Source organism: Vanellus vanellus, assembly GCF_965231255.1.
Source record: "Vanellus vanellus genome assembly, chromosome: 10".
Taxonomy (NCBI): domain Eukaryota; kingdom Metazoa; phylum Chordata; class Aves; order Charadriiformes; family Charadriidae; genus Vanellus; species Vanellus vanellus.
The window spans coordinates 24,503,727-24,531,598 of record NC_138915.1 but is presented as its reverse complement, the minus strand read 5'-3'; the positions used below and the strand labels follow the sequence as shown (position 1 = coordinate 24,531,598).

The 27,872-nt window shown below is 52.9% G+C and overlaps 1 protein-coding gene across 1 annotated transcript; it reads left to right on the top strand.

The window, feature by feature from the left end:
- ZMYM3 (zinc finger MYM-type containing 3) lies at positions 1–27,804 on the top strand. Its single transcript, XM_082488215.1, has 26 exons — positions 1–112; positions 1,789–1,871; positions 3,503–4,399; positions 5,111–5,154; positions 5,547–5,619; positions 6,413–6,704; positions 7,422–7,599; positions 8,020–8,232; positions 8,820–8,970; positions 9,536–9,651; positions 14,043–14,129; positions 14,461–14,611; positions 15,187–15,359; positions 15,784–15,949; positions 19,671–19,729; positions 20,481–20,649; positions 21,253–21,368; positions 21,525–21,699; positions 22,255–22,401; positions 23,197–23,300; positions 23,696–23,864; positions 23,986–24,137; positions 24,592–24,706; positions 25,576–25,830; positions 25,918–26,035; positions 26,449–27,804. The coding sequence occupies exons 3-26, from the start codon at positions 3,517–3,519 to the stop codon at positions 26,645–26,647; spliced, it is 4,305 nt and encodes a 1,434-aa protein (XP_082344341.1). The 5' UTR covers positions 1–112; positions 1,789–1,871; positions 3,503–3,516; the 3' UTR covers positions 26,648–27,804.
- The last annotated feature ends 68 nt before the right edge of the window (positions 27,805–27,872 follow it).

Sequence of the window (27,872 nt, the reverse complement as noted above, 5' to 3'; positions counted from 1 at the left end):
GAAGATTTCAAGCAGACCAGTGACCAGAGCCCAGTGACTGAGCTGTGCATTAGATCGTCCTGGAATAAAAAAAGTGATGACTTGTGGATCATTTCAGCATCTGCCAGAAACAGTAAGCTATTTTTCTTCTGTTGGAGAAAGTGAGAAGAGACTTTACCAGAGGTGAAGTGCATGTTCAGTTGGCAGCTTAACTCACTGTGAAGCTCAAGCAGAAAGCCCAGATGAATCCGAATGCCTGGGGCAAACTGGAGAAGTAGTGTTTCTTACCCTGCTGCAGCTGGGCAGCTCTAATTTCCTCAGGTTGAGTTTGACTTCAGAGCAACCCACCGAGCTGGAAAGCAGCGTTCTGTCCTGTTCTGAGGGCTGCCCTCTTCATCCTCATCAGCTAGCAGCTGAAAGCCACAGTAAAGCATTCATTGTCAGGGAAACAGAATTGCAGCGATAGGCAGGGACATTCCTTGCTTTCCCACCCAAACTGCTTGTCAGCATCACCTCCTTGGGTCCAGCCTCAATGTTTCCAGATTCTTATAAATACATCAAAAAGTCAGCACTTGTCTGCTCTGTATGGCCTTGTCACAGAGTTCTGCTGCAGCAGGTTTAAAATAAACAAAAGGAAAATACTTTTAAAAATGAAATGCTAGGCTGCAGAATGTGTTGCCACTGGAATTTTTGGAGGCCCAAAGTATCAATTGCTTCAAAAGAGGATTAGACAGATTCATGGAGGATTTACCCAGTACAGGCTCTTAACAGTGACAGTCTCAGTGCAACTCAAGCCAAGCAGTTCTTCAGAAGCTCATTGCTACTTGATCAGAGGATGTGCGGAAGAGGAACGTCCTGTTGGGTATGTTTCTCATACTCTCTCCCCAGGTATCCATTCTTGGTGTGAATAGGAACAGGATATTCGAATACACGGTCCTTTTGTTGGACTGGCTGTGGCGTCCATAGCTTTTTGCACCCTAAGGAGAAGTTTGGGGTTGTTTGCCAGAAGGTGTGAGCTTGTTCTGCTGGGGGAATTCGGGCAGGGCTGATGAAAGTGGACAGGACCTTGAACGTACAGGGCAAGTGCTGTGCTTCCAGCCAAGAAGTTGGGGTACTGCGGACTCTTGGGCCTGCAGAAAGCTCTGCGTGTCTGACCCAAACACATACCAATAGTTTGGAGCTGACTTATTCTCTTTGAGATTGGTTTGTTGGTCAATGTTGTCGCTGGTAAGTTTGGCAGAGCCTTCTCTTGCATCATAATGCTCTTGCGCCCAAAGTGTGAAAGCAATGTTAAGGTTGAAACCAGATGCTTTTGGTCTATTTGTAGAGCACGAGTAGCATGGCAAGTTCCTAGATTAATTGTTGCTTGCATTATCCTCTGGGAGGAAATGCCCAAATGGATTTCTTAAGCTCCAAAATTGTTCCCAGGGTCTCTTCCTACGGAGCAGACCAGGCCGGCTGAAAGTGGCAAATAGTGTAGGAGTATCACCTCTGTGGTTCATTGCAGACTTGTGCAAAGCATCTGAAGGTGAATTGGAGGAGTATGTTGGTCCTGTTAAGTATACCTATATATACACTTTCCTTATTCATCTGGGTGACTTGACCTCTCTGCTGCTTATTGATGTAAGGTCTGCAGTCTATCTGGAAATCTGGGTGGGGGACATCTTTGAGGAGGAGGCATTGTTTGTATTCTGAGCAGCAGAAAAAATGTGTTTGTCAGCATGGGAGGGTTCTCACCTGCTTCAAATCCTTAGGAGTTTTCTTTCAGATGTCTTTATTTTTATTTCACTTTGTTCTTCTTTCTGTCAGCCATCCTAAAACATGTATTGGATCCTGTATTGCTCTGGAATTGTCTCATTCTAGAAGCTTTGTCTCCTCTACAACTAAAGAAGGAGAATGGAATCACTGAAGTATTTAGTGGTGAAACTTGCTGAGCATCTCTGAAGATTTGTGTTTGTGACTGTGGGAACAGTGTTTACCTGCCACTACGAAACAGAAAATGTCACCATGTTTTTAAATAAAATAAGGAGGCAATGACTTTGACCTCCAGCTATAGGGTGTCATTCCCTAAACCCCTGCTTAAATGAGTTTCAGAAGTTGGGTACGTTCTCTGTCCAAATACGTCCTGTTTAGTTCTGAGTAAACCATTTGTGAGCGAGACTTGGTTATTCTCTCAGAGGGAAGGGTATAAAGTAAGAATTAATTGAGCCATCACCAGTGAAATTATTTCAGGCTTCCTCCTCCATTGATATAGATGAGTTATGCCCATAGTAAGCCCCAGTAGATGGGAATACTGAATCTTCTGCTTCAGGGCTTAAAACAGTGCCACATTTAGAATTAGAATGACTCTAATGGGGGGGGGATGGGGGGATAGGTTGGTGTTGCATCTTTTGATTCTAGTGCCTTCCTTGTGGTGTTTACTTACAGCCTGTTTGGGGGACGTGATGCTACTTCAAGTCTTCCTCTGCCTCACCGCTTGTAGGCTCCAGCTTCTTCTCCTTTTCCCTCTTAAGGTTTGGCAACCCTTATCTTTTTGTGGGTATATGGTTAATTTTTCGCCAGTATTGATAGAAAGTGCTTACTTGCCTCATCTCAAAGATTTTCCCTTTCTGGTTTATGATAATGTCGACCATGAGGATCTGGGCTGTAACTTCATCCCTCTGATCTTAGCAGTTGGCATCACATCTTCCTATGCAAGTGTGCTGGCTGTGCCCTGCAAAGTCACACTGCTCTTTTTTCCTAACTCCGCGTTGCATGCTCATGTCTACTTTGCTACTTGTTCTTCCTCTTATGACTGCTTTTAACATCGTGGACTTTACCACCTTTCTTCTTGCTGCTGTCCAGAATTCCTTCTAGTTCTAACTTGAGCGTTTCCAGTTGTTCTGTGTCTGAATATTAGCCCATGTAGTTTTGGGGCTATGCTGTAGCTGTGGTTATACTATAACATGGTTTATATCTGTCCCCTGACAAAATTCATGCATCTTGTCATCCTGTATGTTTTTCGAGGCACAGGCTACAGAGCTGTAAAGGAGTTCTTTCCTCCTCTGTGTATAAGAGAAAAGGTATTTTAAGAATAAAAAATGTGTTAGCTCCATGAGAACAGGTCGGGAGAAAGGATGGACCAGATTCTTTGGGTCTGGTGGAAGAGAGGAAGGCGGGGAAAGGGGGTGTTATGCACCACAGAACAGCTGTGAAGCCTCCTGAATTGGTACTCGAGTCGTTTCTGATGCTCCACTATGTCACTTAGCGTAATCAAGTCTGTTTGCCGTGCTGTGGTGAGGTGTGTGGAGGCTGCAGAGCTCCCAAAGCTCTGCTGTACCAAGCTGCTGTGTCCTGCTGCTGCTTTTTGGCTTCAGAGTTTTGTAACCTGACAAGTAGATGTGATTGATCTGCTGGTATCCTGGTTATAGCTAGCAGTATTACTGGGCCTTGTTTTACTCCCCCAGTGTTCAGAAGAGTGGACAATTCATGTGTTGTGTTAGACTACTTTTCATTAACTTGCAAGTCTCCCTCTCATTTCCAGTTGCCATCTTCTAAATGGATTCCAGTGAATTTTCGGGATCTTTGGACCCCCTGTCCTTGCCTGACAAACCACTTATTGGTGACCTCCCTGCTGACATGGAGTTTGGGGAAGATCTCCTGGGCTCCCAAACAGCTTCTACCCAGGAAGTTTCAGTCCTTCAGCCCCCTGACTGGGATCAATCCAAGCAGATGACTGCACATGGGAACTTGGACCTTCTAGTGAAAGCAGACAGCCTGCCTGAACTAAACAAATCAAAGGACCTCGTTCTAGATAAACCTAGTGTCTTGGATATGCTGGAGAAACCTAATGTCTTAGATGACTTGGATAAAACTGCTGACTTGATGGAGCTAGATAAATCAGAGGGTCTGGATGGGCTGTATAAGGCGCATCCTTCCCAGGATGCGGAGGATGGACCAGCTGACTCCTCTGCCCTCTCTAGAGAAGCCCTTGTTCCAGAAACATGGAAAGAAGGGGAAGATGTGTCAAAAAATGATTCTGAGGACCTAAAGGAAGATGGTGCTGCTGCTATTCCTGCACTGTCTGATGACAACGCCCCTGAATCGCCCCAACAGCCCGTTCCTGACACTGGGGACCTCAGCAGTGCCCCCGTCACTGAAGAAATCGCAGCACAATCCTCAAGTCCAGCAATGCCCCCCCCCCAACACAATCTTAAACAGACAAAGAAGACAAGGTTGAAGGCACCAAGGAAAAGCTCACCCGTGCAGAGGGAAGGGCTGGCAGGGGAAGCAGAGGTGGAACTGAGCCCGGACAACAGTACTGCAGCTTTGACCCCTGGGCCCGTGGAGGAAAATCAGGCAGAGGAAGGGGATGATAGTGGGAACAACTCAGTTAAAGAAAGTAGTGTACTGAAAGCACAGGAAGCCTCACCACCAGCAGGTAGGTTGTTATCGCTGCAGAACTTGGCTTCCTTTTGCTCAGGATGTCGTCTTGCTGCACATTGCTGAAGGTGGAGTCTGTTTTGCTCTGCAACTTTTCCCATCCTCCCCTGCTATGGAAATTGTCAGTACTACTGATGGGCTAGATTTGAGGAAAGCATCTTGCTTATAGGGAATAATGCTCTGGAAGCTGCTGCCTTGGTGCGTACAAGCTCTTGCTCTGGCTTTCATAACTTTAACTTTGATTTTCAATGCTTGTGTCAGCTAGGAGCTTCCCTGATAAAGTTGTGGTTACGCATCAGCTTAGCTCACACTCTTCATCGCTGGAGTCTTTGCTGGAACTGAGGGTCACCAGGAGAAAGTCCTCCCAGTAGGCAAAGTCCCTCTGCCCAGGCTGGCCATCCTAAGGAGATGCTCAGTCTCGGTCAAAAGCAGTTGGAGGCAACTGCCCAGCATGCCTCCCCCATGCAGGGAGGTCTCCCCCTTACAGGACTCCTCCCAAACTGTGTGTTTGGATCTCTAACTACAGATGATGTGTTTAGGAGCTTTCCTGTGTCTGATCATTACCAGAACTGTGCTTGTTAGCCAGGACTGCTTGAGGCTTCATGTGCAGACTGACCCAAAGGGTGGCTGCATTTGAAGAACACCTGTCCTCTTCTGCTAGAGGAAAGTGAGATGTTAGATGTGAGCTTCTTCTGTGCTTCTGTTCCAGGAGAAGGCCTGTCTGGGAAGGTCAGTGAGCTGCCAGCTGAGAAGGTGAGAATGCAGTCAAATGTGTATGCTATGGGAGCAGAGAGGGTGGCTGGCTGTTGTTAAACTCCATGAGGGACACTGGCTGTCTCGTCACCCCTCTGGGAAGAAGTGTGCATGTCTCCTGTGATGGAGTGATCCCTGTGCACTGCCACTGTGCTGCAGTGGGGCTTCAGTGAGTCCCTGCTATGCCCAGCTGGAATGTCATTCTCATAAGCCTACTTCCCCTCTCCCCCATCTTGCCAACTCTGGTCAGGTATCCATGGAGTTTTATCTATTTTCAGTCTAGTTATTGGGAAAGCAAATCCCAGAAGTTGGAACTGCACCATGATCTGGACTATTTATCCATGCTTGTCCTAGAAGATGGTTAGCCTAAGTATTTTCTGAATGTCTTCTAGGAGCAGAAAAGAAGTGAACGAGCCAGAAGATCAGAAACCGCCAGGCCTGAAACTGTGAACTCCTCTGAGAGCAGTGAGTAACTAGGGCTGGCCGATGCCTGTTGTCAGCCAGAGAGCAGGGCCCAGGCCCTTTGTGGGCAGGTGGTTCGTGGTGTGAGTATGGTGGGAATTCTGGAGCTTCTGTGCAGACTTTCCTCTTACACAGGACACATCCCTTCACCCCTTGAGTTTTCATCCTGGGGTACTTGCCTTCTCAGGGCACTTAGGTTGAAGGGAGGGTTGTAGTATTTTTACAGTGGTGTGTGGTCACCAAGTTCCAAGTAACAGGATGAGACTCTCAGGTTGTTCCCAGGAAATCCATCTTCCATCTCCTCAGCCAGGAACTTTCTTCCTATGTCTCTATGGCAGCAGGCTGTCTGAAGGAAGGTTGCATTTTGGGGATTTTCCTGCCGAAGTACTGAAGCCTCTGTTCTTTGAAATGATGAGTGTCACCCTGCTGTTCCCTAGTATTTGTGTGTTTCTCTGTCACTGCCTGACGGTGCTGGAGGCTGGTGATCCAGCTTGTTCCCTTTAAGGTCTACCGGTTCTTGGAGGGATTTCTGCTGTAAACGTTCACACTTTTCGGCTTCTGCTCAACCTTAGCAAATCATGAGTTCCTAGAGAGGAATTATACTTAGGCCCAGTTTGCTTAAAGACCTCCTGACTCATCTCCAGTTGCAACAGAATATCTTTTAAGGGTCCCTTCCACCCAGACAGGTACTCCAGAAAGGTGACCCCAGAAAGCCCCAGTGTGTGTCTCATGGCAGAGGTTTCTGTCTCAGTTCCTAATGAGGGATTTCTGTGCATCTTTCTCTGCTGCTTTGCAGTTCCGGTCTCTGACGAAGACTCTGATGCAATGGTGGATGATCCTAACGATGAGGATTTTGTTCCTTTTCGTACTCGACGCTCAACTCGCATGTCTTTACGCACTCAGATGGCTCAGCGAGCTGCCCGCTCTACTGTCACCAAGATGACTTGTGCCAACTGCCGGACCCCACTGCAGAAGGGCCAAACTGCCTACCAGCGTAAAGGGCTCCCTCAGCTCTTCTGCTCCAGCTCCTGTCTCACCACCTTCTCAAAAAAACCACCTGGCAAGAAGATATGCACCTTCTGTAAAAAGTGTGTCTTCATTCCCCTTTCCTCAATGCTCCCATGCTCCCATTCACCTGTCCCACAGTCCCATTCCTGCCAGTCACCATCCCTGTGACCCTCATGCTTCCTCTTTACCCACATCACTCCTGGCCACTGCCAGCCGCTGCCCCACGTCTTCCTTCACACACCGCATATCTCGTGCTCCCTACACCCACTTCGCATTATTGCCTTTCCCTGGTTGTCCCCAGGCTCAGTACCACACATGCTAACCTCCTTTCAAAACAACCTCCCGCATGCTGGGGAGGGACTTTTTACAAAGGGCATGTAGTTGTAGGATGAGGGGGAATGGCTTCAAACTGGAAGAGGGGAGATTTAGATGAGATATCAGGAAGAAATTCTTCCCTGTGAGGGCGGTGAGCCCCTGGCACAGGTTGCCCAGAGGAGCTGTGGCTGCCCCATCCCTGGAGGTGTTCAAGGCCAGGTTGGACGGGGCTTGAAGCCCCCCGGGGCTGGGAGGAGGTGTCCCTGCCCAGGGCAGGGGTCCCTTCCAACCCAAACCATTCTATGATTCGATGCTCCATCTTCAGGCACCACCTCTCTGGGCTGGGACAGAAGCTGCTGTGAGACAGTTCTTGCCTCCCTTTTGGGACACCAGAAAGTCCCCTGCACTGCAGTGTGCCATCCTGTCCCTTCGTGGCAGGACTGGTGTATCCCTGCACTAACACATGCCTTCCTGATCCACAGGGAGATCTGGAACACCAAGGACTCTGTGGTTGCCCAAATCGGTTCAGGCGGCTCTTTCCATGAGTTCTGCACCTCTGTCTGCCTCTCCCTCTATGAGGCCCAGCAACACAGACCAGCACCTCAGTCTGCAGATGCGTCGGACACCAGCCGCTGCAGCGTCTGCCACAAAGCTGGCGAGGTAAACAAATCCCTCGTGCTTCCCATGTCCCAGATGAGGTGCTTGTGACCTGCAGCACTTGGCCCTGCCTGGGGCCATCGTGGGGTGTTTGCCAGGTTCTCCCGTGGTGTGAGGCCTCAGCCCCTGAGCTCACTCCCAGGTCCTTCCTTGTCGCTGTGGAGCAGCCCTTATTCCAGCAGAAAAAATAAGGCTTCTGCTTCTCCCCACCCTGATGCTCATTGGTTCCTGGCACTCTGCTCTCCCAGTCGTACTGCTGACTTTTGGCGAGGGAGGCCAGCCTGAGTCCACACCAGCTCCCAGTATGGCACTTGCCCAGATTCTAGTGTAACAGCCTGTTATCCCAAGGGTAGCAGCAGGGTACACGCGTCGGAAGAAGGCACATGGTGGTTTGGGGCAGTGACAGCAATGATGTCTTTGCAGATCCAGCATGAGGTCAGCAATGGGAACGTGGTTCACCGTATCTGCAGTGATGCTTGCTTCACCAAGTTCCGGGCCACCAAGGGGCTGAAAACCAACTGCTGTGACAACTGCGGACTTTACATCTACAACAAGGGCTTGCCCTTGGAGTACCTCTTCCACGAAGGCCAGCAAAAACGCTTCTGCAACTCTGCCTGTCTCAACAGTTACAAGAAGGTGTGTGGAGTCAGCTGCCTGGGGAGGGGTGTCTCCGTGGGCGCACAGCTCCTTTGCTCAGTGTGGCACAGGGCACTTTATGCAATAGCAGGTGACTTGAAACCCCTTGGCCTTCTGTTGCTTAAATGCTTAAGAGATTGCTGTGGATAAACTTTGAAGCAGGCAAATAGAATTCATTTACTCTGCGTGGGGTCCATCTTGGACCTGAGAACGGGTCAGGCGCTCGGTAAGCTGGACTGTGCAGCGACGCTGGTAGATGCAGTTAGCACGGGCTGGCTTTTTTTGGATGTCTCCCCAAAGCTTGGCTGGATATGTTCCTCTGTGGCCTGAGCAGGCTTCAGTTAACTGTCTTGATGGGGTTGCCAAGCCCTGTATTCCTGCTAGGGTGCCCTTGGAATGAGAAGGTGAGGTGCCGATGGCAGCCTTTTTTGCTACCACCACCTGAACCTGCAGACTCTGAGGCTGGCTCAGGTGTTCGCTGCAGGAGAGCTACCCTGTGGTGGATACAGTAGTGGGGTGGAATATGAGGGTTGGACCTCGCTGGCTGTGATGGTCTCCCTGGCAGCTCTATTCTGCTCTGTTTGCAGAAGAACACTCGGGTCTACCCGTGCATGTGGTGCAAGACACTGTGCAAGAACTTCGACATGCTGCCTAACGTGGATCGCAGTGGCAAGATGGGCCTGTTCTGCTCCATTTGCTGCACTACCTCCCACAAAGTGAAGCAGTCAGGCTTGGTTGGTAAGAGCACCTACGTACAGGGAATCAGTCACCCCTCCATGCTAACTCCATTCTTGGTACTATTTATTGCTTATGGATGAGACTGGAAAGAAGGCATGTTGCTTGCCTGGGGAGGAGTCCAGTGAGACAAGTGGAAGGAGATTTGGAGAGGGAGGAACCCTTGCAGCATGGAGACATCTTAGTACTGAGGGGTAGTGTACATTGCTGTTCTTGAGAATGCAGGAAGCAGCTGTGGTGCTGTACTGTGCTGGCATTGCCCTTTCCATTACACAGAGTACCAGGGTGTCTAGGAACGGGTATGGTCTCTAGTGCAAGTATTGCAGCCTGGTTTGTCCAAACTCCTGTAGAGCCAGGGTCACTGCCTTGAACCGCTCTGCTCTCCATGCGTGTTTAACATTTCTGTCCTAACAGAATCTGGTGCTCTTAGTTTCCTGGTGTTTTTATCCCTTGCTTTTTGGTAATAGCTTGACAAACTGAGGATGAGTGCGTAGCTTGCATGGCATCCTCAGAACCCAATCCCACGTCCTGTGCTGCTGCCCTCACCAATTCCTATCTGTTTCATCAGGTCCCCCTAGACCCTGCAGCTTCTGCAGAAAGAGTTTATCTGAACCCTGCTATTACAACAAGACAGACCGGGTTGTCTACCAGTTCTGCAGCCCCAGCTGCTGGACCAAATTCCAGGTACTGAAATATCCTTCATGCTGGGCCGGGCCATAGAGCTCATGCCTCCTTTCGCACTTAGCGGAGCCTCCGTCTTCCTCAAGCTCCTCAGGGAGGGTCCATAAGAAAGTCTCTGCTGGAGCACAAGAGTTGCAGTGACTGTAGTTGCCAATAACTCTGTCTTGGCCCTACCTACCCCATCCTCTGCTGGGATAAGATGGGCTGTAATTCACTCCTGTCTGTCAGGTTGTGCCCAACGAGAGCGCAGTGCAGAGCTGTGCTGCATGAGTGATTTGGGATATAGTGGCCTTATGAGGGCATGAGCAAAAACACAAGCAAGCTAGAAAAACACAGCGGGCACCTGCTAGCAGAGTGGGAAGGGGCAGAGCTGCCTCTAAGCCAGGCGTCACCAAGGAACATAAACCTTCTAGGATGTGTTGTCTAAAAACTTACAACCAGCAGGCCTGGATAACTCATGTTTAGTAATCTTCAAACATTTGACTGGTGGTTTTTAATCTCCTGATGTTAAGTTTCAGCATGTGTGAAATGTTTGTGGTATTCAAAGGGAACTGGAAGAGTATTAGCTTTGTACAGTTGTCAAAGAACAAAGCAACAGCCAAGAAGACCTGGGAAACTTAGGCCAGGACATAACTTTGGCAGCTGAGGAAACTCAGAGAATCTAGAGGTAGAGAGCTGGCAGTTGCAGCATTTGGGTTTGGGGTTTGGTTTTTTTCTTGTGATTTTTAGGGGTGTTTTGGTTTGGGTTTGTTTTGTGGTGTGTTTTGTTGTTTTGGGGTTTTTTTTGGTTTGGTTTGGTTTGGTTTTTTTTTTAACAAATCCTTGATTTAATCCTTCACCAAGATAACAAATGGTGTTGGTAGGGTACCTGCAGAGTTTTTACAGTTGTAGGCTTTCTAAGACTTGCATCACAGATTATAGAATAGTTGGAAGGGACCTTTAGAGGCCATTTAGTCCAACCCCTCCTGCAATGAGCAGGGACATCTTCAACTAGATCAGGTTGCTCACAGCCCTGTCCAACCTGGCCTGGTATGTTTCCAGGGATGGGGCATCTACCACTTCTCTGGGCAACCTGGGCCAGTGTTTCACTACTCTCAGCGTAAAAAATTTCTTCCTTATATTTAGTTTAAAACTACCCTCTTTTAGTTTGAAGCCATTACCCATTGTCCTATTGCAACAGGCCCTGCTAAAAAGTTTGTTCCCATCTTTCTTATAAGCCCCCTTTAAGTACTGGAAGGCTGCAATAAGGTCTCCCCAGAGCCTTCTCTTCTCCAGGCTGAACCCCCCCAACTCTCTCAGCCTGTCCTCCCAGCAGAGAGACTCCAACCCTCGCAGCATCTTCCTGGTCTCCTCTGGACTTGCTCCAACAAATCCGTGTCTTTCCTGTGCTGAGGGCTCCAGAGCTGTAGGCAGCACTGCGGGGGGGTCTCCCTAGAGCGCAGCAGAGGGGCACAATCCCCCCCTCGCCCTGCTGGCCACGCTGCTGGGGATGCAGCCCGGGATGCTGGGGGCTCGCTGGGTTGTGAGCACACATTGTCAGCTCACGTCCAGCTTTTCATCCACCAGTTTCCCCAAGACCTTCTCGGCAGGGCTGCTCTCCATCCTTTCATCCCCAGCCTGTATGGATACTAGGGGTTGTCCCGACCCCGGTGCAGGACCCTGCACTTGGCCTTGTTGAATTTCATGAGGTTCACACAGACCCACTTCTCGAGCCTGTCCAGATCCCTCTGGATGGCATCCAGTCCCTCAGGCATGTCACGGCACCACTCAGCTTGGTGTTGTCCGCAAACTAGCTGAGGGTGCGCTCAATCATAGAATCATAGAATCATAGGGTTGGAAGGGACCTCTGGAGATCATCTAGTGCAACCCCCCTGCCAGAGCAGGGACACCTTAGAGCAGGTTACACAGGAACATGTCCAGGCGGGTTTTGAATGTCTCCAGAGATGGAGACTCCACCACCTCCCTGGGCAGCCTGTGCCAGTGCTCTACCACCCTCAAGGTAAAGAAGTTCCTCCTCATGTTTAGGTGGAACTTCCTATACTCAAGTTTGTGCCCGTTACCTCTTGTCCTGTCACTGGGCACCACCAAAAAGAGCTTGGCCCCGTCCTCCTGGCACCCACCCTTTAAGTATTTAAAAGCATGGATCAGGTCCCCCCTCAACCGTCTTTTTTCCAGACTAAAGAGACCCAATTCCCTCAGTCTTTCTTCATAAGAAAGGTGTTCCAGTCCCCTAATCATCTTGGTAGCCCTGTGCTGCACCCTCTCCAGCAGTTCCCTGTCCTTCTTGAGCTGGGGAGCCCAGAACTGGACACGGTACTCCAGGTGCAGCCTCACCAAGGCAGAGTAGAGGGGGAGGATGACCTCCCTCGACCTGCTGGCCACACTCTTCCTGATGCACCCCAAGATGCCATTGGCCTTCTTGGCCACAAGGGCACATTGCTGGCTCATGGTCATCCCGTTGTCCACCAGGACTCCCAGGTCTCTTTCTACAGAGCTGCTCTCCAGCAGGTCAGCCCCCAACTTGTATTCTGCATGGGGTTATTCCTCCCCAAGTGCAGCACCCTACACTTGCTTTTATTGAATTTCATAAGATTCCTCTCTGCCCAACTCTCCAGCCTGTCCAGGTCGATCCCCCTCTCTATGTCATTGATGAAGATATTGAACAGTGCTGGTCCCAATACAGATCCCTGAGGGACCCCACTTGTTAATGATCTCCATCTGGACATTAAGCCATTGACTACTACCCTCTGTATGTGACCATCCAACCAATTTCTCATCCGCTGAGCAGTCCACCCATCAAATCCATATCTCCCCTATTTAGAGAGAAGGATGTTGTGGGGGACCATGTCAAAGGCCTTACGAAGTCCAGATAGACGACATCCGTAGCTCTTCCCTTGTCCACTGATGTAGTCACTGCGTCATAGAAGGACCCTAGGTTGGTCAGGCAGGACTTGCCCTTGGTGAAGCCGTGCTGGCTGTCTCAAATCGCCTCCCTGTCCTCTGTGTGCCTTAGCGTAGCTTAGAGGAGGATCTGTTCCCTGATCTTCCCAGGCGCAGAGGTGAGGCTGGCAGGTCAGTGGTTCCCAGGGTCCTCCTTTCTGCCCTTTTTAAAAATGGGTGCAATGTTTCCCTTTTTCCAGTCGCTGGGGACTTCACCTAATTCACGTAACTTGAATTATTGCCATGTAAAATCAGGATTGTAACGTATTAGCAAACCCATGCATAACCTGGATTAGGAACTATCTTGTAGGCAGATCTGGGAACGCACTTGTCAAAGAAAAACCACTGAAGAGAATGTTTCAAGATGGTTTCTTGGGGATCAGTATTAAGCCCAAGGAGTTCAACATCTTCCTCAGTCATCTGGCAGTAAAGTTGAAGTAAGCGTGGTAAAATTTTGCCGATGAAACAAAAACTGTTTTAACTCACGCTGAGATCAGGGCAGTCATAGAAAGCAAAGCAATTGCATTGCTTGACAAGGCTTGTTCCTCCTAACATGTGCATAAACATTGTTCAGTGCAAGATCCTGTCTTACTCAAGTAGTGTGGGGACATAAGTCCTGGGAAAGTAAAGGGTTTTGAAAAGGCCCTGGGATTACAGCACATAAGACATTCAGTACGAGCATCTCAGTTTACAGCTGCAGAGGGAAAGATTAATTAAGTTATTGCGAGTACAAGCAGAGGAACAAGGAGTTAAAGCTTGGGGGCTAGAGAGCAAAAGAGCTACCTAGACTGTTGCGCAGATAGGAATGATGTTCATCGATGTCCGCTTTATTTTCAATGTTGAAAAAAAAATTGGAAGTATGCTGAAAAAGGACAGAAAAATTACATTTGGGCTTGAAAAAGACATGTACTGAGGCACTTGCAGAGCACCTTCTCGGAGGTTATCAGAAAGAAAATGAGGAGGATGACTTTATTAGTAAATATATCCTTGTGAACAAGACACCAAGTGCTAAATGGCTGTGTAATCTAGCACAGGAAAGTGGGATGAGAATGGCTGCTTGAATTCTGAAGCTGCCTTAGTTTGAAAGTAGAAACCAGACACCTGTGCTTTAAGATCTTTTAGAGAAATTCTCAGAAGAGGTAGCGGAGCCCCCGTCTCTTAATGTTTTCAAATCCAGAGGGGTGGCAGCTTGAAAGCTTGCTTTCCTGAGAAGGGCTGGACCCAGTACACTGGAAGCAAAGGGAAATTGCTGAAGAATCTGCTCTCCAAGAGCTTGAGACATGCTCTGATGGACTGACTGTGAGTCACTGACAGCGGCAGCAAGCACAGGTCTGAGCAGGGGCAGACGGACTGCTGTGAACAGTGGAGGAGACAGGAGGTGGTGGCAGTGCAAAGCAGGTACGCGCTGCCCTCTGTGCGCCTCTCCCTCCATGAGGTGTCTCTCTCTCCTGCAGCGCACCAGCCCGGAAGGTGGGATCCACCTCAACTGCCATTACTGCCACAATCTTTTCAGCGGGAAGCCGGAGATCCTAGACTGGCAGGTGAGGACTTTCCCCAGGGGGATGTTGAGGCGGAGGCCCCAAGCCTGGTGAGGACCACAGAGATCCTTCCTCTCTCTGCTCAAAGCAGAGCTCCAGTGCCAGAGCTCTGAATGCAGCCTTAGCTGCAGAGACGTCCCTGGAGACCATGCACGGGGGGCTGCGCTCCTGATGTTCAGAAGGATGTCAGAAGGGCAGGGGGAGGCTGCTTCTGCCAAACCCCTTGCCAGGAGCACTGTGGACTTGGCTCAGCCTTGTAGTCTTGCTTTTGCATCCCAGAGAAGTGCAGGACCTCCTGCCAGTCTGGCTGACCAGGTGATGGTCTCTTTGGCAGGACAAAGTGTATCAGTTCTGCTGCAAGGACTGCTGCGAGGACTTCAAGCGGCTGCGTGGGGTGGTGTCTCAGTGTGAGCACTGCAAGCAGGAGAAGCTGCTGCACGAGAAGATCCGCTTCTCTGGAGTGGAGAAGAACTTCTGCAGTGAAGGTACTTGGGGAAGGCACGGGAGAGGCAGAGCCCCCATGCCAGCCCGTGCTGGGGGAGAAGAGAGCATGGAGAGGAACAGAGGGGAGACTGTCTTAGCCAGGCCCTGGGGCGAGAGCCTTGCCATGCAGTGAAGGGAGGACTGTGGGGATGGCTTGCTGTCCAGCCAGGCCCTAGGGCAAGATCTTTACCGTTCATTGTGTCCTTGGGGAGGGCTTTCTCACAGCTTTTCTCTCTCTGGGGGCTGGGGAGACAGCAGGTGGCAGCTCCGCTCCTCCTGTCATCATGCACTTCTACGCTCTTGCGTCTGGGCTGGCCTGACCTGGCCTTGCCCTGCCTGCTGGGTTCCTGCACACAGGAGGTTGGAGTCAGACTCTTCCTAGAAGCATGGAGGTGAGAGATGGCAAGTCCCCATGAGGTCCCATCTTATCCCAGCCCCAGGGGCCAGTGCTGGATTGTTCCCTACAGTGTGTTGCGCGTGCTCTGTTGTCTCCGCAGACCTGGATTCTGGTCATGTTTGGGTCAGGGAGGCCCCCAGTTCATCCTGGGAAGGTTTCACTCCTATTGTTTCTCCGCAGGGTGTGTGCTTCTTTACAAACAGGATTTCACCAAGAACCTGGGCCTGTGCTGCATCACCTGCACCTACTGTTCTCAGACCTGCCAGCGGGCGGTCACCGAGCAGCTGGAGGGCAGCACCTGGGACTTCTGTAGTGAAGACTGCAAAAGCAAATACTTGCTCTGGTACTTCAAGGTCAGTATTGGCACTGGCAGCTTGTGCTAAGTGCTGTGGTGGGCACGGCACCCAGATAAGTGGGCATTGCACTGAGGAAGTTCGCACTGCTGGAGTCTGGCTGGCACTGCTGCGGAGAACCTGGCACTGCTGGAGTCCTGCCTGGCAATGACGGGACACTGCTACGGGGAAGCTCACGTAGCTGGAGTCCCCAGCTGATCCTGCCAGAGCACTGCACTGAGGAAGCTCACAGTGCTGGATTTCGCGGCTAGTGCTGCTGGGAGAAGTTCGCACCGCTGGAGTCCCCGGCTGGCACTGGCAGGGCACTGCTGTGGGGAAGCTCACAGCGCCTTGCTATGTGCACCTTTCACTGGAGAGTTGTGTTGCACTCGGAGGGGGTGTGGTTAGTTACTCGTTGTTTCTCTCCTGCTGATGCGGGCTTTAGGCAGCTCGGTGCCATGCCTGCAAGCGTCAGGGGAAGCTGCTGGAAACCATCCACTGGCGGGGGCAAATCAAACACTTCTGCAACCAGCAGTGTCTGCTGCGATTTTACAATCAACAGAACCAGCCCAACCTGGACACGCAGAAGGGGCCGGAGAGCCTGCTGAACAGTGAGTAGGAGGGAGGGAGGGGACCTGCATAGCTCAGTCCGAGAGACACAGGGAAGACTGAACAGCGAGGGGTGGAAGCTTGCTGCCCGGGACTGGATGAGACGCTAGGGAACAATCCTGCACTGGCCCTTGGGGGGGGAAAGGACGGAGTGGGACCTAATGGGGCTTCTCCATCTCTAACATCTATGGTTCTATGACACACAGGGCCCAGACGGGAGGAGCCGGTGCCAGCGTGCTGCCTGTAGCTCACACTCTTAGCGAGGATACTCAGGGATTTAACATCCTCATGTTGCCAGCGGAGAGCTCGATTTACAGGGTTAGGGGACAGCGTGGTTTGGCATGATAATCCACCTGCAGCCCCACACCACCTCTGAGCTGTGACCTTCTCATAAGCTAATCAGGATTGGGCCAGGTCAGTGCTTGGATGGGAAACATTCAAGGAAAACACAGGGTGCTGCAGGAAGTGGTGCTGGTGATGCTGTAGGTGGGCTCTCCTCAGCCAGAGCTGAACCTAGAACGATCTTGAGGGAGCGCTGAGCTGCTGGAGGCACTCTGTCTTGCGATGTTAGATTGGAGTCCTACCACTTACCCAAAGATCGCTGCAGCTTTGGGGAGTTGCCAACCCCGTGTCCCGGATAACCCCGTTCTGCATCCATGAAGTTCCAGCTGGAGAGGAGATTTACACTGCCTGTTGCCCCATTTCCTATCATTAACTTGAGCCAGTTGCTCATGGAAGATTGCAAAGTGCTTTGGGGTCCCTCAGGATGGAAGGTGCTCGTAGTGACAGTGACAAGACATCGCTTGGCCCTCGGACGCTCACGTAGTCTCATTCTGCTTGGTCTTTTGTAGGCCACGATCTAGGTAGTCTGTGTGATCTAGTTAAAATGCCTGCAGCTTACGGTGGGACTCGCTTAGGTGCATCAAGCTCCAACAGATACCTGCATCGCAGGCTCAGGGCTTTGCTGCCCTCCCTGGGATTTCGTGAGGTATAAAACCCTGACTAGGGTGTGCCAAGGAGGGGAAACTAAGACAAGGAACTTCCGGTGAGAGACCTCGTCCTCCATCTCCAGACTCTTCCTGGTTCCTCTCCTGGCAGCAGTGGGCTGATTGCAAGACGGGGGAAGCCCTGGATGTCAGTGCTGCTTCGACAGCAAAGCAGAGCTGCTCTGCCAGAAGCAGCAGGTCCCGCCAGCCAGGGGAGTCCCAACCTGCCCTCCCAGAGCCACGCTCCGTAAAAGGCCGTGTGAGGCGACGGCTCAAGTGGCAGCACACTGGAGTGACCTGGATAAAGGAACTGTTGGTTTCTGCTGGCACGGGTGTGCCCAGGGGGAGTCTGCTTGATGGGGCACTGACCATCCGGCTGCCCAGGGGAGGAAGAGGTGTTAAACTTGCTGGTTCCTGTAGCTTACCAAGTCATTCCACAGCTCTAGCCATGCTGTGTCATTTGTCCTCTGCTTGTGAGGGACCAGTAACACTGCTTTTGGGACACAGGCACAAAAAGCAAGCTCTGCTTGCAGAGGGAAGTATGTTTCACACCATTTGGCCTTTGTCTCCTTGGAGCCACGGACCACAAGACTCTGACAAGTCCCTTCTCCACCACCACCAACCACAAGAGCCTGAGCCCAGCCCTGACCACCATGTCTCTGGAGACCCCCAAGAACTTTGCTGTTTGGGGCATCACCATTCACCGTGCCACAGCTGCCTCTCCCTGCACCCTGTGAGGCAGAGGACTCTGAGGGCCGCCAAGGAAAAGCCCATCGGCAGCGGTGAGCGCTTGGCTGAGCACAAGCTCCAGGCTGCTCCGGCAGCTGCCATGCTTGGTGAATGCCACTGGTGGCACCGGGCCCTCTGTGTGTTCTGGCCCACCCATCCCCTGCCATTTGTGGGATAGCTGTGGACATTCTTGTCCCGGGACTGTGGCGTACTGCTTAGCTTGCAAAGGAAGGGTGCTGGGGCCAGAGCCTGCCATGTGCTTTCCAGCCCAGCATGCTGTGCCGGGGGTTTCGGGAGGAGCAGCTTGTCAGTGCACGGTGAGGAACAGCTTCTGCCTAGTCCAGCCAGGGTCTCCTCTGGACCTGACAGCTGCATTGCCAGCTCATAAGGGACTGCCTGGATTTCAGGCCCATCTTGGGCAGAGCTGCTGACTACTTGCTTCTTCTTTTGCAGCCAGTGGTTGCCTAAAACCATTCATTCCTGTGATCCAGTGGCTGTTGCCATTCTGGTGATCCTGTGAGTGCTTGCTGATGTTAAAAGTGGCCATTCCTTTGCTGGGAACAGTCTGTGTAATGAAGGATTGAGGAGCTTCTGACACAGAACTGTGCCCAAAGACTTCCGAGGGGAACTGGCTCTGCACGGGGCTGTCCAGCTGGAGAGGGTAGAGGGCCAGAAGTCACAGTTGGTGCAAGCAATGCCTTGACAGCTCCTTTCTGGTGTTGGGATGAGAGTAAAGAACAAGCTGCAGCATTCCTGGAATCCCGGACATGTAGCACATGGAGCTTTGTGGCAGGAGGATCTTGTTTCCCTTAGTCCTAAATCACTGGCCTGTGGGGCAATCAACTTTGCTTTGATTCTGCTGCAGCAGAAATTCTGCTTGTACTCCATAGCTTGTCTTTTCTCGTTCAAGCTAATGATGTCTCCCACGTAGACCTGCTGCCCATCCATTTCGGGCTGGTCAGGGGGAGTTCTTGCACCCATTGAGACCGTTGCAGATCCTATGGCTGAATGCTCAGATCCAGCTTAGGGAGCGTCCTCCAGCCAGAACTTACCCATTCCCCTGGGGTTGTCAGCAAGTGGACCCTGCTGGGTCTCCAGTTGCTCAAGAGCTGCCCTGCATTTCCTTGGGACAGGGAAAATCTGCATAGTGTGAATGCCCATGTGTTGGTCCTTTGGGATTATGGGTCTTTCCTGGAGAGCCTATCTGTATGTGGGAGGTGCACATGAACCCACCAGTCCCTTTGGGTGCTGAGACCTGCTGCTTTCCTTGCAGGTGTCTCCTTCATGCATGGCCCACGGTTAGTCAGTGCTGTGGAAGGCCGTTCTTTTTCCCAGCCACGTGGGTAACCAGGGCTCATGGGAGACTTGGATGAAGGTGCTCTCTTAGCTCATCAGCCTTTGAGAGGGGTGCAGGTTTCCTGCAGAGCAAATGAGCTGGAATTATCATCCAAGCCAGGATGATATTGTCACCACCTGAGACTAGCATCTGCCACACTTGCCTCTTACCTGCAGGTGATCCTCTCTTCCCTTGGGGGAAAGGACTGCATCCCTAGGGTTGGGGCAAAGCTGTCTCTCTGCTTTCTGGGATTCGTAGCGCTACTACTAGCTCTGTCACCTTCCTAGGGATCTCGAAGCACTTTGCCAAGATATTTGTGTCGGGGAGATGGAGGCACAGGGAGGGGCCATGGCTGGGTACAGCAAGCCAATAGGCAGAGCTGGGAATAGAGCCCTGGGTTCCTCTCTCTACAAGGGGTTGGGATTTCTCCCGACTTTCTGGGGTGGACTGCAAGGGAGCACAAAATGACATGGGAATGACTTGATTTTGGAGTTGTGTCTTCTGAGTTGCTAGGGCTAGAGATTGTGGAAACATTAACGGTTCCTGGAGTGGCCAGGAGCAGTTTCTGGGGACCCTGTCCCTGCCCTCTGGCTGCTGCCACCTCCAGTCCCAGCAATGGGACCTGTTCGCCCAGGAGCTCTTGAACTTTAAAGTCATTGCTTTCTCTTACAGGTCAGTCTTCAGAGCCAAAACCACCTGCCCCGTCCCCACAGAAGGCAGAGACTAACATGGTAAGGCCCATTGGAGGTAGGAGTTTGCAAGATAGCACAAAGGTGCTGTCCCCAAAGAGGACAGATCTGCCGCTGCTCAGGGACATTTCATTCTTCTACAACCAATGTATTTTCAAGTGTCTGGTTAGTGAGAGCTGACAAGAGCTGCTGGGGAGGGCAGCATCAGCATAGCTTTTGCAAGGGGGAAGAATAACCATTCCCCAGGAATCAACGATGGACTCCAGAGCAGCCTGCCACTGTGGCACTAGCTCCTCTGCATGGTGCTCCCCTGTGCCTGGGTATAACTGCTGTCCTGCTGTGTTCCCTGCTGCCCCATGGGGCAGGAGCGACCAGTGCCAGGCTCACTGCCGACTGCTGCAGAGATGCCGCACAGGCTCACTCCCTGCCAGGGGCAGCTTAGTATCATCTTAGAAATGTGGAATGGTTTGGGTTGGAAGGGACCTTAAAGACCATCTAGTTCCAACCCCCCTGCCCTGGGCAGGGACACCTCCCACCAGCCCAGGTTGCTCCAAGCCCCGTCCAACCTGGCCTTGAACACCTCCAAGGATGTGGCAGCCACAGCTTCCCTGGGCAACCTGTTCCAGCTTGGCAGCCCTTTGGCCAGGTCTGACCATGGGAGCATCTGCGTGTGTGTTGGGGACTGCCAGGCTCCAGGAGGTGCTTTGGGAGTCTCTCCAGCTGTACCCGTGGTTGGGAAGAGGTGGTGCTGCCTTAGGTGGACACCAACCTCCTGCTTTCTGCATTTCCTCAGCTGTCAGCAAAGACTTCCTCAGCCCAGATGTCTCCAGCTGCACCACCTCCCCCACCCCCTCTGGTTCCAGCCACCCCTCGGAAAAATAAAGCTGCCATGTGTAAACCACTGATGCAGAACCGGGGCATTTCCTGCAAGATAGAAATGAAGTCCAAAGGATGTCAGACAGGTAGGAAAACAAGACATAACTGCAGGATTACAGGGGCGTTTTGGAAAGGCAAGTGGCACGTCCCTGTTCCAGACTAAATGCGTATCCAGCTTGAAATGCTGTACAGAGCGGGGCTGTGTGTTTGGCACTGTGCTGAGGAGTCTCAGGGCCGTGTGGGGCACACATGGCAGAGCTGAAGGTAGGGAGCCCATTTCCACCAGCAGCAAAAGGAGAGATGCAAAGAGCACCACAGCATGGTCCCACCTCTTGTGGGACAACTCCTGTTCCTCTGGAGGTTGTCAGCTTGTCTGATGGGCCGTCTGCTGAGTGGGTTCCACTGTGTAGCTCCTGTCAAGCATGTGTGTGTGGTCTCTGGCATATGTGAGGCAACGAGACTTCTCAGCAGGGCCACGTAAGAGCAGGGATTGCAGCTCTGGCTAAGGCAAGCCCCTCTTGTTGCAGGAGTCTTTGGCTTGCTGTTGCTCCAGCTCTGCCTACAAGTCGCAGAAGCTGGTGGCTGGAAAGGCCATGGTGCTGGACGGCTGGGGGCATGGCAGTGTGCAGCGGGGCTGGGTGGAGGAGCAGCCGGGAGTAAGCTCACTGACATACTTTTGCTCTTGTCAGAGGCTGACTGGAAGCCCCAGGTGATTGTGTTGCCAATCCCCGTCCCGATCTTCGTGCCTGTGCCTATGCATATGTACTGCCAGAAAGTACCTGTGCCTTTCTCCATGCCTGTCCCGGTAAGCAACACGCTCCAGCTGCTCGTGTTCTCATACCGTCTCAATCCTACCTCGCTGCAGCCTCCCTGCTTCTCTGTTTGTTCTCTTCTCCTGCCTCTGCTTTTACATCAGTCAGGCTGAGTGTCCATTTTCTGCCTGGTATGCTGCTGTCAACAGGTGCCTGTGCCAATGTTCCTGCCCACCACACTGGAGAGCACAGATAAGATTGTGGAGACCATTGAGGAGCTCAAGGTGAAGATCCCCTCCAATCCCCTGGAGGCTGACATCCTGGCCATGGCCGAGATGATTGCAGAGGCTGAGGAACTGGACAAAGCCTCCTCGGATCTGTGCGGTAGGTGCTGCCATGGCTTGGTCTGGCCCAACAGTTAGGATTAGGTGGGGTTTGCTGGCTCTTGGAGGTAGAGCATCTGCCTGGATCGCAGCTCCCCCAAAGCCTTTGAAAAGGGCGCAGGGAAGAGCAAGTCCTCAACTTCTGAGGAGGTACCAGGACGGAAAAGCTGCAGCAGGGAGCAGTGTTTGCTGCTGTCCCTTTTGGGAGTGCCAGTCTTGTGGCACCTGTGCAGCACTGTTAGTTTATTCAGGTGGCTGTTCAGGCTCTTACCTAAAGCAGCTTCCCAGGCAGAGGAGTAGCAGTCCTGACCTCACAGGCCTTTCTACTGGGGGGCTGCATTCCTCAAGCCCCAGTGACTAGGGCTGTGGCTGGGGAGAGGACAAACCACCAGTGTCTTGCTGTCCAGGGAAAGCCGTGCAGCACAGATGTCATGGGGCTGCTCCGAGCACAGGACTGTGCTGCAAGGGAGCCGGACTTCATTTTCCAGCTGACACAGGAAAAACAGACAAAAAACTTTCTTGAAAGTTGGGTTTATGATCTGCTTTTGTATTGCAGACCTGGTGAGTAACCAGAGTGCAGAGGGTCTCTTGGAGGACTGTGATCTGTTTGGACCGGCACGGGACGATGTGTTGGCTATGGCTGTCAAGATGGCAAATGTCCTCGATGAGCCAGGCCAGGACCTGGAGGCTGACTTCCCTAAGAGTAAGAGCTGGGTGAAGCAGACATAGAGGGCTGCTTGTGTTGCAGCAGCGTGTTCCTGCTGCCCTCAGCCAACTGTTGCCAGCAGCATTAAGAGCTGGGTGAACTTCCCTCCCCGTGCCCTCTGACTAGGTTTGAGGCCGGGAACTGAGGGGTCTTGCAGATGGCTGCTCGCAGCAGGGGTGAGGAGGCCACCACTTTTGAAAGTGTGTGTTTGTCTAGACTAACTGACCTTTTGCAAACATAGGTCTGCAGAGAAGGGGGAATGAGAAGCTGATTTTAACAGCACAAAGAGCAGGGCGGTGGCACTGGTGTGCTTACGGATGATGATTCTAGAGGGTCCAGCAAGGCGAGAGAGAGACCTGGACAGGGCATGACGTCCTGGGAGACGGCAGAATGGCTGTGTCCATTAGTGGGCAGAAGGTGGAAGAAGAGGCAGGGACCTGCAGGAGCACAGCAGTGCTGAGGCAGGATGCTAGCAGCAGAGGGCACAGAACTGGGGTGCCTGTGCCAGGCTGTCCCCAGTGCTGGCCTGGCACAAGGGGATGAGGAATGTTCCTTGGGTTTAAAAAACAAAAAAACTGTCAGAAGGGAGGATTTGGGGCTCTGGTTAGTCTGAGAAAGCTTAGCGTCTGCCAGAGCTCTGTTTCCTTTGTTGGGAAAGTCCACGCCAGGCAATGGTGGAGGGTGCGAAGCACTGGGCTGCATGTTCCCTCTTCATCTTGCCTTAAGAACCAGACCAGTACAGGGGACAGGATGAGAAGTCTCAGCTGAGCCCTTCTGCCTGTTTCCTTTCAGACCCTCTAGACATTAACCCCAGTGTGGACTTCCTCTTTGACTGTGGGCTGGTGGGACCAGACGACGTGTCAACAGAGCAAGATCTGCCTCGTGCTGTCCGAAAGGTGAGCTGCCTATGGGTACTGCCTGCTTAAAGCTCTTTGGTTTGGAGCGGGAGCTGCCACCTGGGACGTACAAGTTGACATATGCCAGAGACTTTGGTGTGCTGGGGGGGTTTTGCCCTCTCCCTTTGGGGCATGCCTGGCCTATGGGCCACTCCTCGAATGAAAATACTTGCCTGCCACTTCGGAGGAGCTTTGAATGCCACAGGTCATGTGAGAGCCGGCCTCTTTCCTGCTGGTGGTCCTCATAAGTAATGGGCCTTGTTGGCTTGGCTGTCAGCAGAAGGATGCCTGGGCACACTGGGAGGGACCTGGCAGTCAGCAGGTCTTGAGGGGCGGCCAGGACTCTTGCATCTGTCCCAGGTAGGTGCCCAGTCTCACAGTACACGTCTCTGCAGGGGCAGAAGCGTCTGGTTCTCTCTGAAAGCTGTTCCCGGGACTCAGTGAGCAGCCAGCCCAGCTGCACAGTGCTGAACTACTCGTACGGTGTGAATGCCTGGAAGTCCTGGGTGCAAGCCAAGTATGCAGGGGGAGAGACTAGCAAGGGCGAGGAGCTACGCTTCGGCCGTAAGTGCCCTGTCTGGATGGGGTGGAGTGGCAGAAACCTCCCAGAAGCTGGGTCCCAGGGTGTAGAGGTGCTCCTGGCCTTGCAGGCTATTGTCTGAGGCTGCTGTGCTTGTCTCCACAGCCAAACCCATGAGGATCAAGGAAGACATCTTGGCCTGCACAGCAGCTGAGCTCAACTATGGCCTGGCCCAGTTTGTCAAGGAGATAACACGGCCCAATGGGGAGCGCTATGAACCGGACAGCATCTATTACCTCTGCCTTGGCATCCAGCAGGTGAGGGAGGGCTTGCTGCCCTTGAGTCCTCCACAGCCAGACCTAGGGATCGGATCTGGTGAGGGGAACTTGTACCCTTTATTCTGCCTTCTGGGGACCCAGAGAGGCTCACTAGACTCTCCTTCAGTGCCTCACCCTGGGACAGCAACCCACCTCATTCCGTCTTTGTTCCCAAGCCCAGCAGGTAGAGCGGCAGTTATTCCCCTGCCTTGCACCCTTCTTGCACATCCTTGAGATCTCCCTGAACTCAGTCCCTTCTTCAGCACCAAGTCTGCTTTGTCATGCCCCAGGGTTTTCCTCACAGCCCTCAGAAGTGGCTGGTTTGAGGAGTCTGCCCTGCAGCTCTGGTTGTACAAGGAGGGGTGCTCCGCATGTGTGTCCCGGGCTCTCTGGGGAGGGTTTGCCTTCCAGGTGCTGCTGTGTCTCTTTTGACTGTGTGTTCTGTCCTTTCTAGTACCTGCTCGAGAACAATCGTATGGTGAATATATTTACAGACCTTTACTACCTGACCTTCGTGCAGGAGCTGAACAAGTCCCTGAGCGGCTGGCAACCCACAATCTTACCAAATAGTATGTGTTCCCAGAGTACCTTCATGCACCACGCGTACCCAGTTTGTGCGTCTAGTCTTGGATCCTCCGGTCTGATTGTGCTCCCCCAGCCTCAACCCTCTTCCTTGGCATAGGCAGCGCGGTCCTGCTGTGTCTTGGGGTCATAGCGACCCATACCAACAGTGGAGCCAGCCTGCTTTACGCCTCAGCAGTTTCGGTTGCCCAGAGTCAGGGTAGCTGGGAGCAGAGTATGGCTGCTTTGTGTCCTGGGACAGTCTGAATCTTTACAACACTTCAGTGATGTCTCCACCCTTTGGCAAAGAGGATACCAAGCCAGGAGGCACGCTGGCCCATGCCTTTGTGTTCCCAGCACATGGGCAAGCCCTGCACACTGTTCTAGGTGTTGACCAGGGTTGCTGTGCCGCTGCCTTGGGAGCGGACTAACTTTGAGCTCTGTAGAGGCTTTTCATGATGCCATGATCTGGGCTGCCATCCCTGCTGTGTCTTCTCAGTGGTTAGTTCCCAGATCTAGCCTTACCTCTGCGTATTGGTAGAGGCATTTGGCTCCAGACCTGTGTGTCTAGGCAGGAGCTGGCCATGCCTGCCCCGCCTGCTGGTCACACTAAGTGTGGCGGAGCACTGACCCGGAATTCACTTTGTGGCCATCTGTAAGGATGAGCAGTTAGGATTGATTTGCGTTCTGCCCTGCGGTTTGGCTGCGCTCTGGGGTGGCTCGTGGCTGGGCAGAGCTGATGGCTCTGGAGAAGTAACCTTGTGGAAAAGGGGATGTTGTGAAGTGCCAGTCTTCTGCAGTGAGCTTGCCTGGGCCAGGGTAAAGGGATTGCCACAAGGCTACTGTTGTGACCTGGTTCTTCCTCTGTGCATTGCAGACACCGTTTTCTCGCGTGTCGAGGAGGAGCACCTCTGGGAGTGCAAGCAGCTGGGCGTCTACTCACCCTTTGTGCTCCTCAACACCCTCATGTTCTTCAACACCAAATTCTTCGGGCTGCAGACAGCAGAGGAGCACATGCAGCTCTCCTTCACCAATGTGGTGCGCCAGTCCCGCAAGTGCACCACGGCCCGTGGTGTGACAAAGGTGGTGAGCATCCGTTACTACGCTCCTGCCAAGCAGAAGAAAGGCCGAGGTAGGGTCTGATAGAGCATCTCTCTGTCCCTCCCCCTGCCTTCCCCATTGAGTCCCAGCCCTGATCCTGCTCTCTCCCCCTCTGCAGATGGCGGCTCTGGAAAGCGGAAGCGTGAGGAGGAGGTACCAATGCTGGAGCAGCGGGAGAACAGGATGAACCCACTCCGATGCCCAGTCAAGTTCTACGAGTTTTATCTCTCCAAATGGTGAGACTTTCTCTGGAGAAGGGGCATGTGCCAGTTTGGAGCCGCCTCTCAGTTTTGGTGGGACTCTGTGGAGTGGCTGCTGCTCTCCAAACATTTGTACCTGAGTGTGAAGCCTTGCCCAGGGTCTGTGCTGCTTGTATAGACCGTGGTTGAGAGAAGGGCTTCTCTCCGGCCCCTTCCACTACTTGCCTCTCTCTGGACAGGCAGGAGCGTGCAGTACGAGTCTTAGTGCTTGGCTGGTTAGGGGCTTTGGTCTTGAGTGAGGAGCTGCAGACTCGGTTTGTGTCCTCATCCTGCTGAAGGATGAGAGGCTGTGACGAGCCTTGAGCCCCCCTTGATAACCCTGAGGGCAGGCCAGGCTTTCTGAGCCCCTGGAGAAAGATCCCAGGGCTCACCTTCCTCTCTCTTTACAGTCCTGAGAGTCTGCGGAATCGCAACGATGTCTTCTACCTGCAGCCCGAACGATCGTGCATCGCTGAGTCCCCGCTCTGGTACTCAGTCATCCCCATGGACCGGAGCATGCTGGAGAGCATGCTGAACCGCATCCTGGCTGTGAGGGAGATCTACGAGGAGCACAGTCGGCTCAGCGGCCTGGAGGATGACATGGACTAAGAGCAAGGTGCTGCCAGGCTGGCTGTGCTCCAGCCCTGGACGCCTCGTCTCCCTGCCTCCCGCTGCAGGGCGGGGGCTGTGCAGCGCAGGAGGGGACAGTGCTGTCCCTTCATCGTTACCGGACTTGGACATCCCATCCTGCTCGTTACAGGCCTCTCCTATGTACATGGCCCCCACGCTCAGCCCTGCCTCCTGTCCCTGCTGCTGGGTGAGCCATCTTCCCTGGGGCCAGTCCCCACAGCACAGGGGTGGCAGAGCCCCCGGGGCAGCATCCTTTGCCCAGCCCTGTTTCCCCCATACCCTCAGCCCTGACACTATCCCCTTCTCCCCCTGCCCCGGGGCAGGAACCGCACAATACGGCAGAGCGCCGTCTGGGACCAGCAGCCCTGAGGCTTTTAATTCCCCCTTCCTTTAGCATCCCCTCTCGAGGCTGCGGGTGGCACTGCGGGAAGGGTAGCTCTGCTGCTGCCTAGGCAGGGTGGTGTCTTCAAGCCACTGGGGAAGGACCACCGGCAGCCTGGGAGCTGTTGGGTCAGGGGGAGGGCTTGTTCCCAGTGGGGGGAGAGGTTTGGGTGGGCTGCAGGGAGCAGAAGGAGCTGGCACTGGAACATGAGGGCAGAGACTTGGCCTCGCCGTGGGGACACCTCCCTCATACGCAGCCAGGCTGCCTCCCTCAATTTTGTCAATGTTTTCTGAGTTGGCAGAAAACTGATGGAGACGGGTCTGTACCAGCACTGTCCCTCTCTCCCCACTGTCCCCTGTCCTGGAATCACCCCCCCCTCCCCAGTGCAAGGTGCCATTGGTGGGTCCCTCTGCTTTGGCTGAGGGCTTGGGCAGCCGCCGGCAGAAGTGAGGAGCTCTGCCTGGCCTTGCCCCTCCCTCCCAAAGCAGCGGGCTGCCAGCCCCCTGCCCGGGCTGAGCCTGGCTCCGACTGTGCCACTGCCTCCTGCCCCTCATCGTGTTCTGGTTGGTTTTCTTGAGCTGTACATGGGTCTCCTGTTGAGCCTGTATATATTGTTCTGGGCCCTGGCCCGGGGCCCGCTGTTCTGTGTCCATGTGGAGAGTGAGCCGCTCACCAGTCTTGTTGTAGTGATGCCAGGGCAGTAGGACTAACCCTGTGTCTCTGGGAACCATTCATTTCAAATAAAGATGCAGAAAACTTTTGGCAGCCCTTTTTTTTTCATCCCTGCCCCGGGCAGGGTGGGCACTGCAGAAGAGCAGGGCC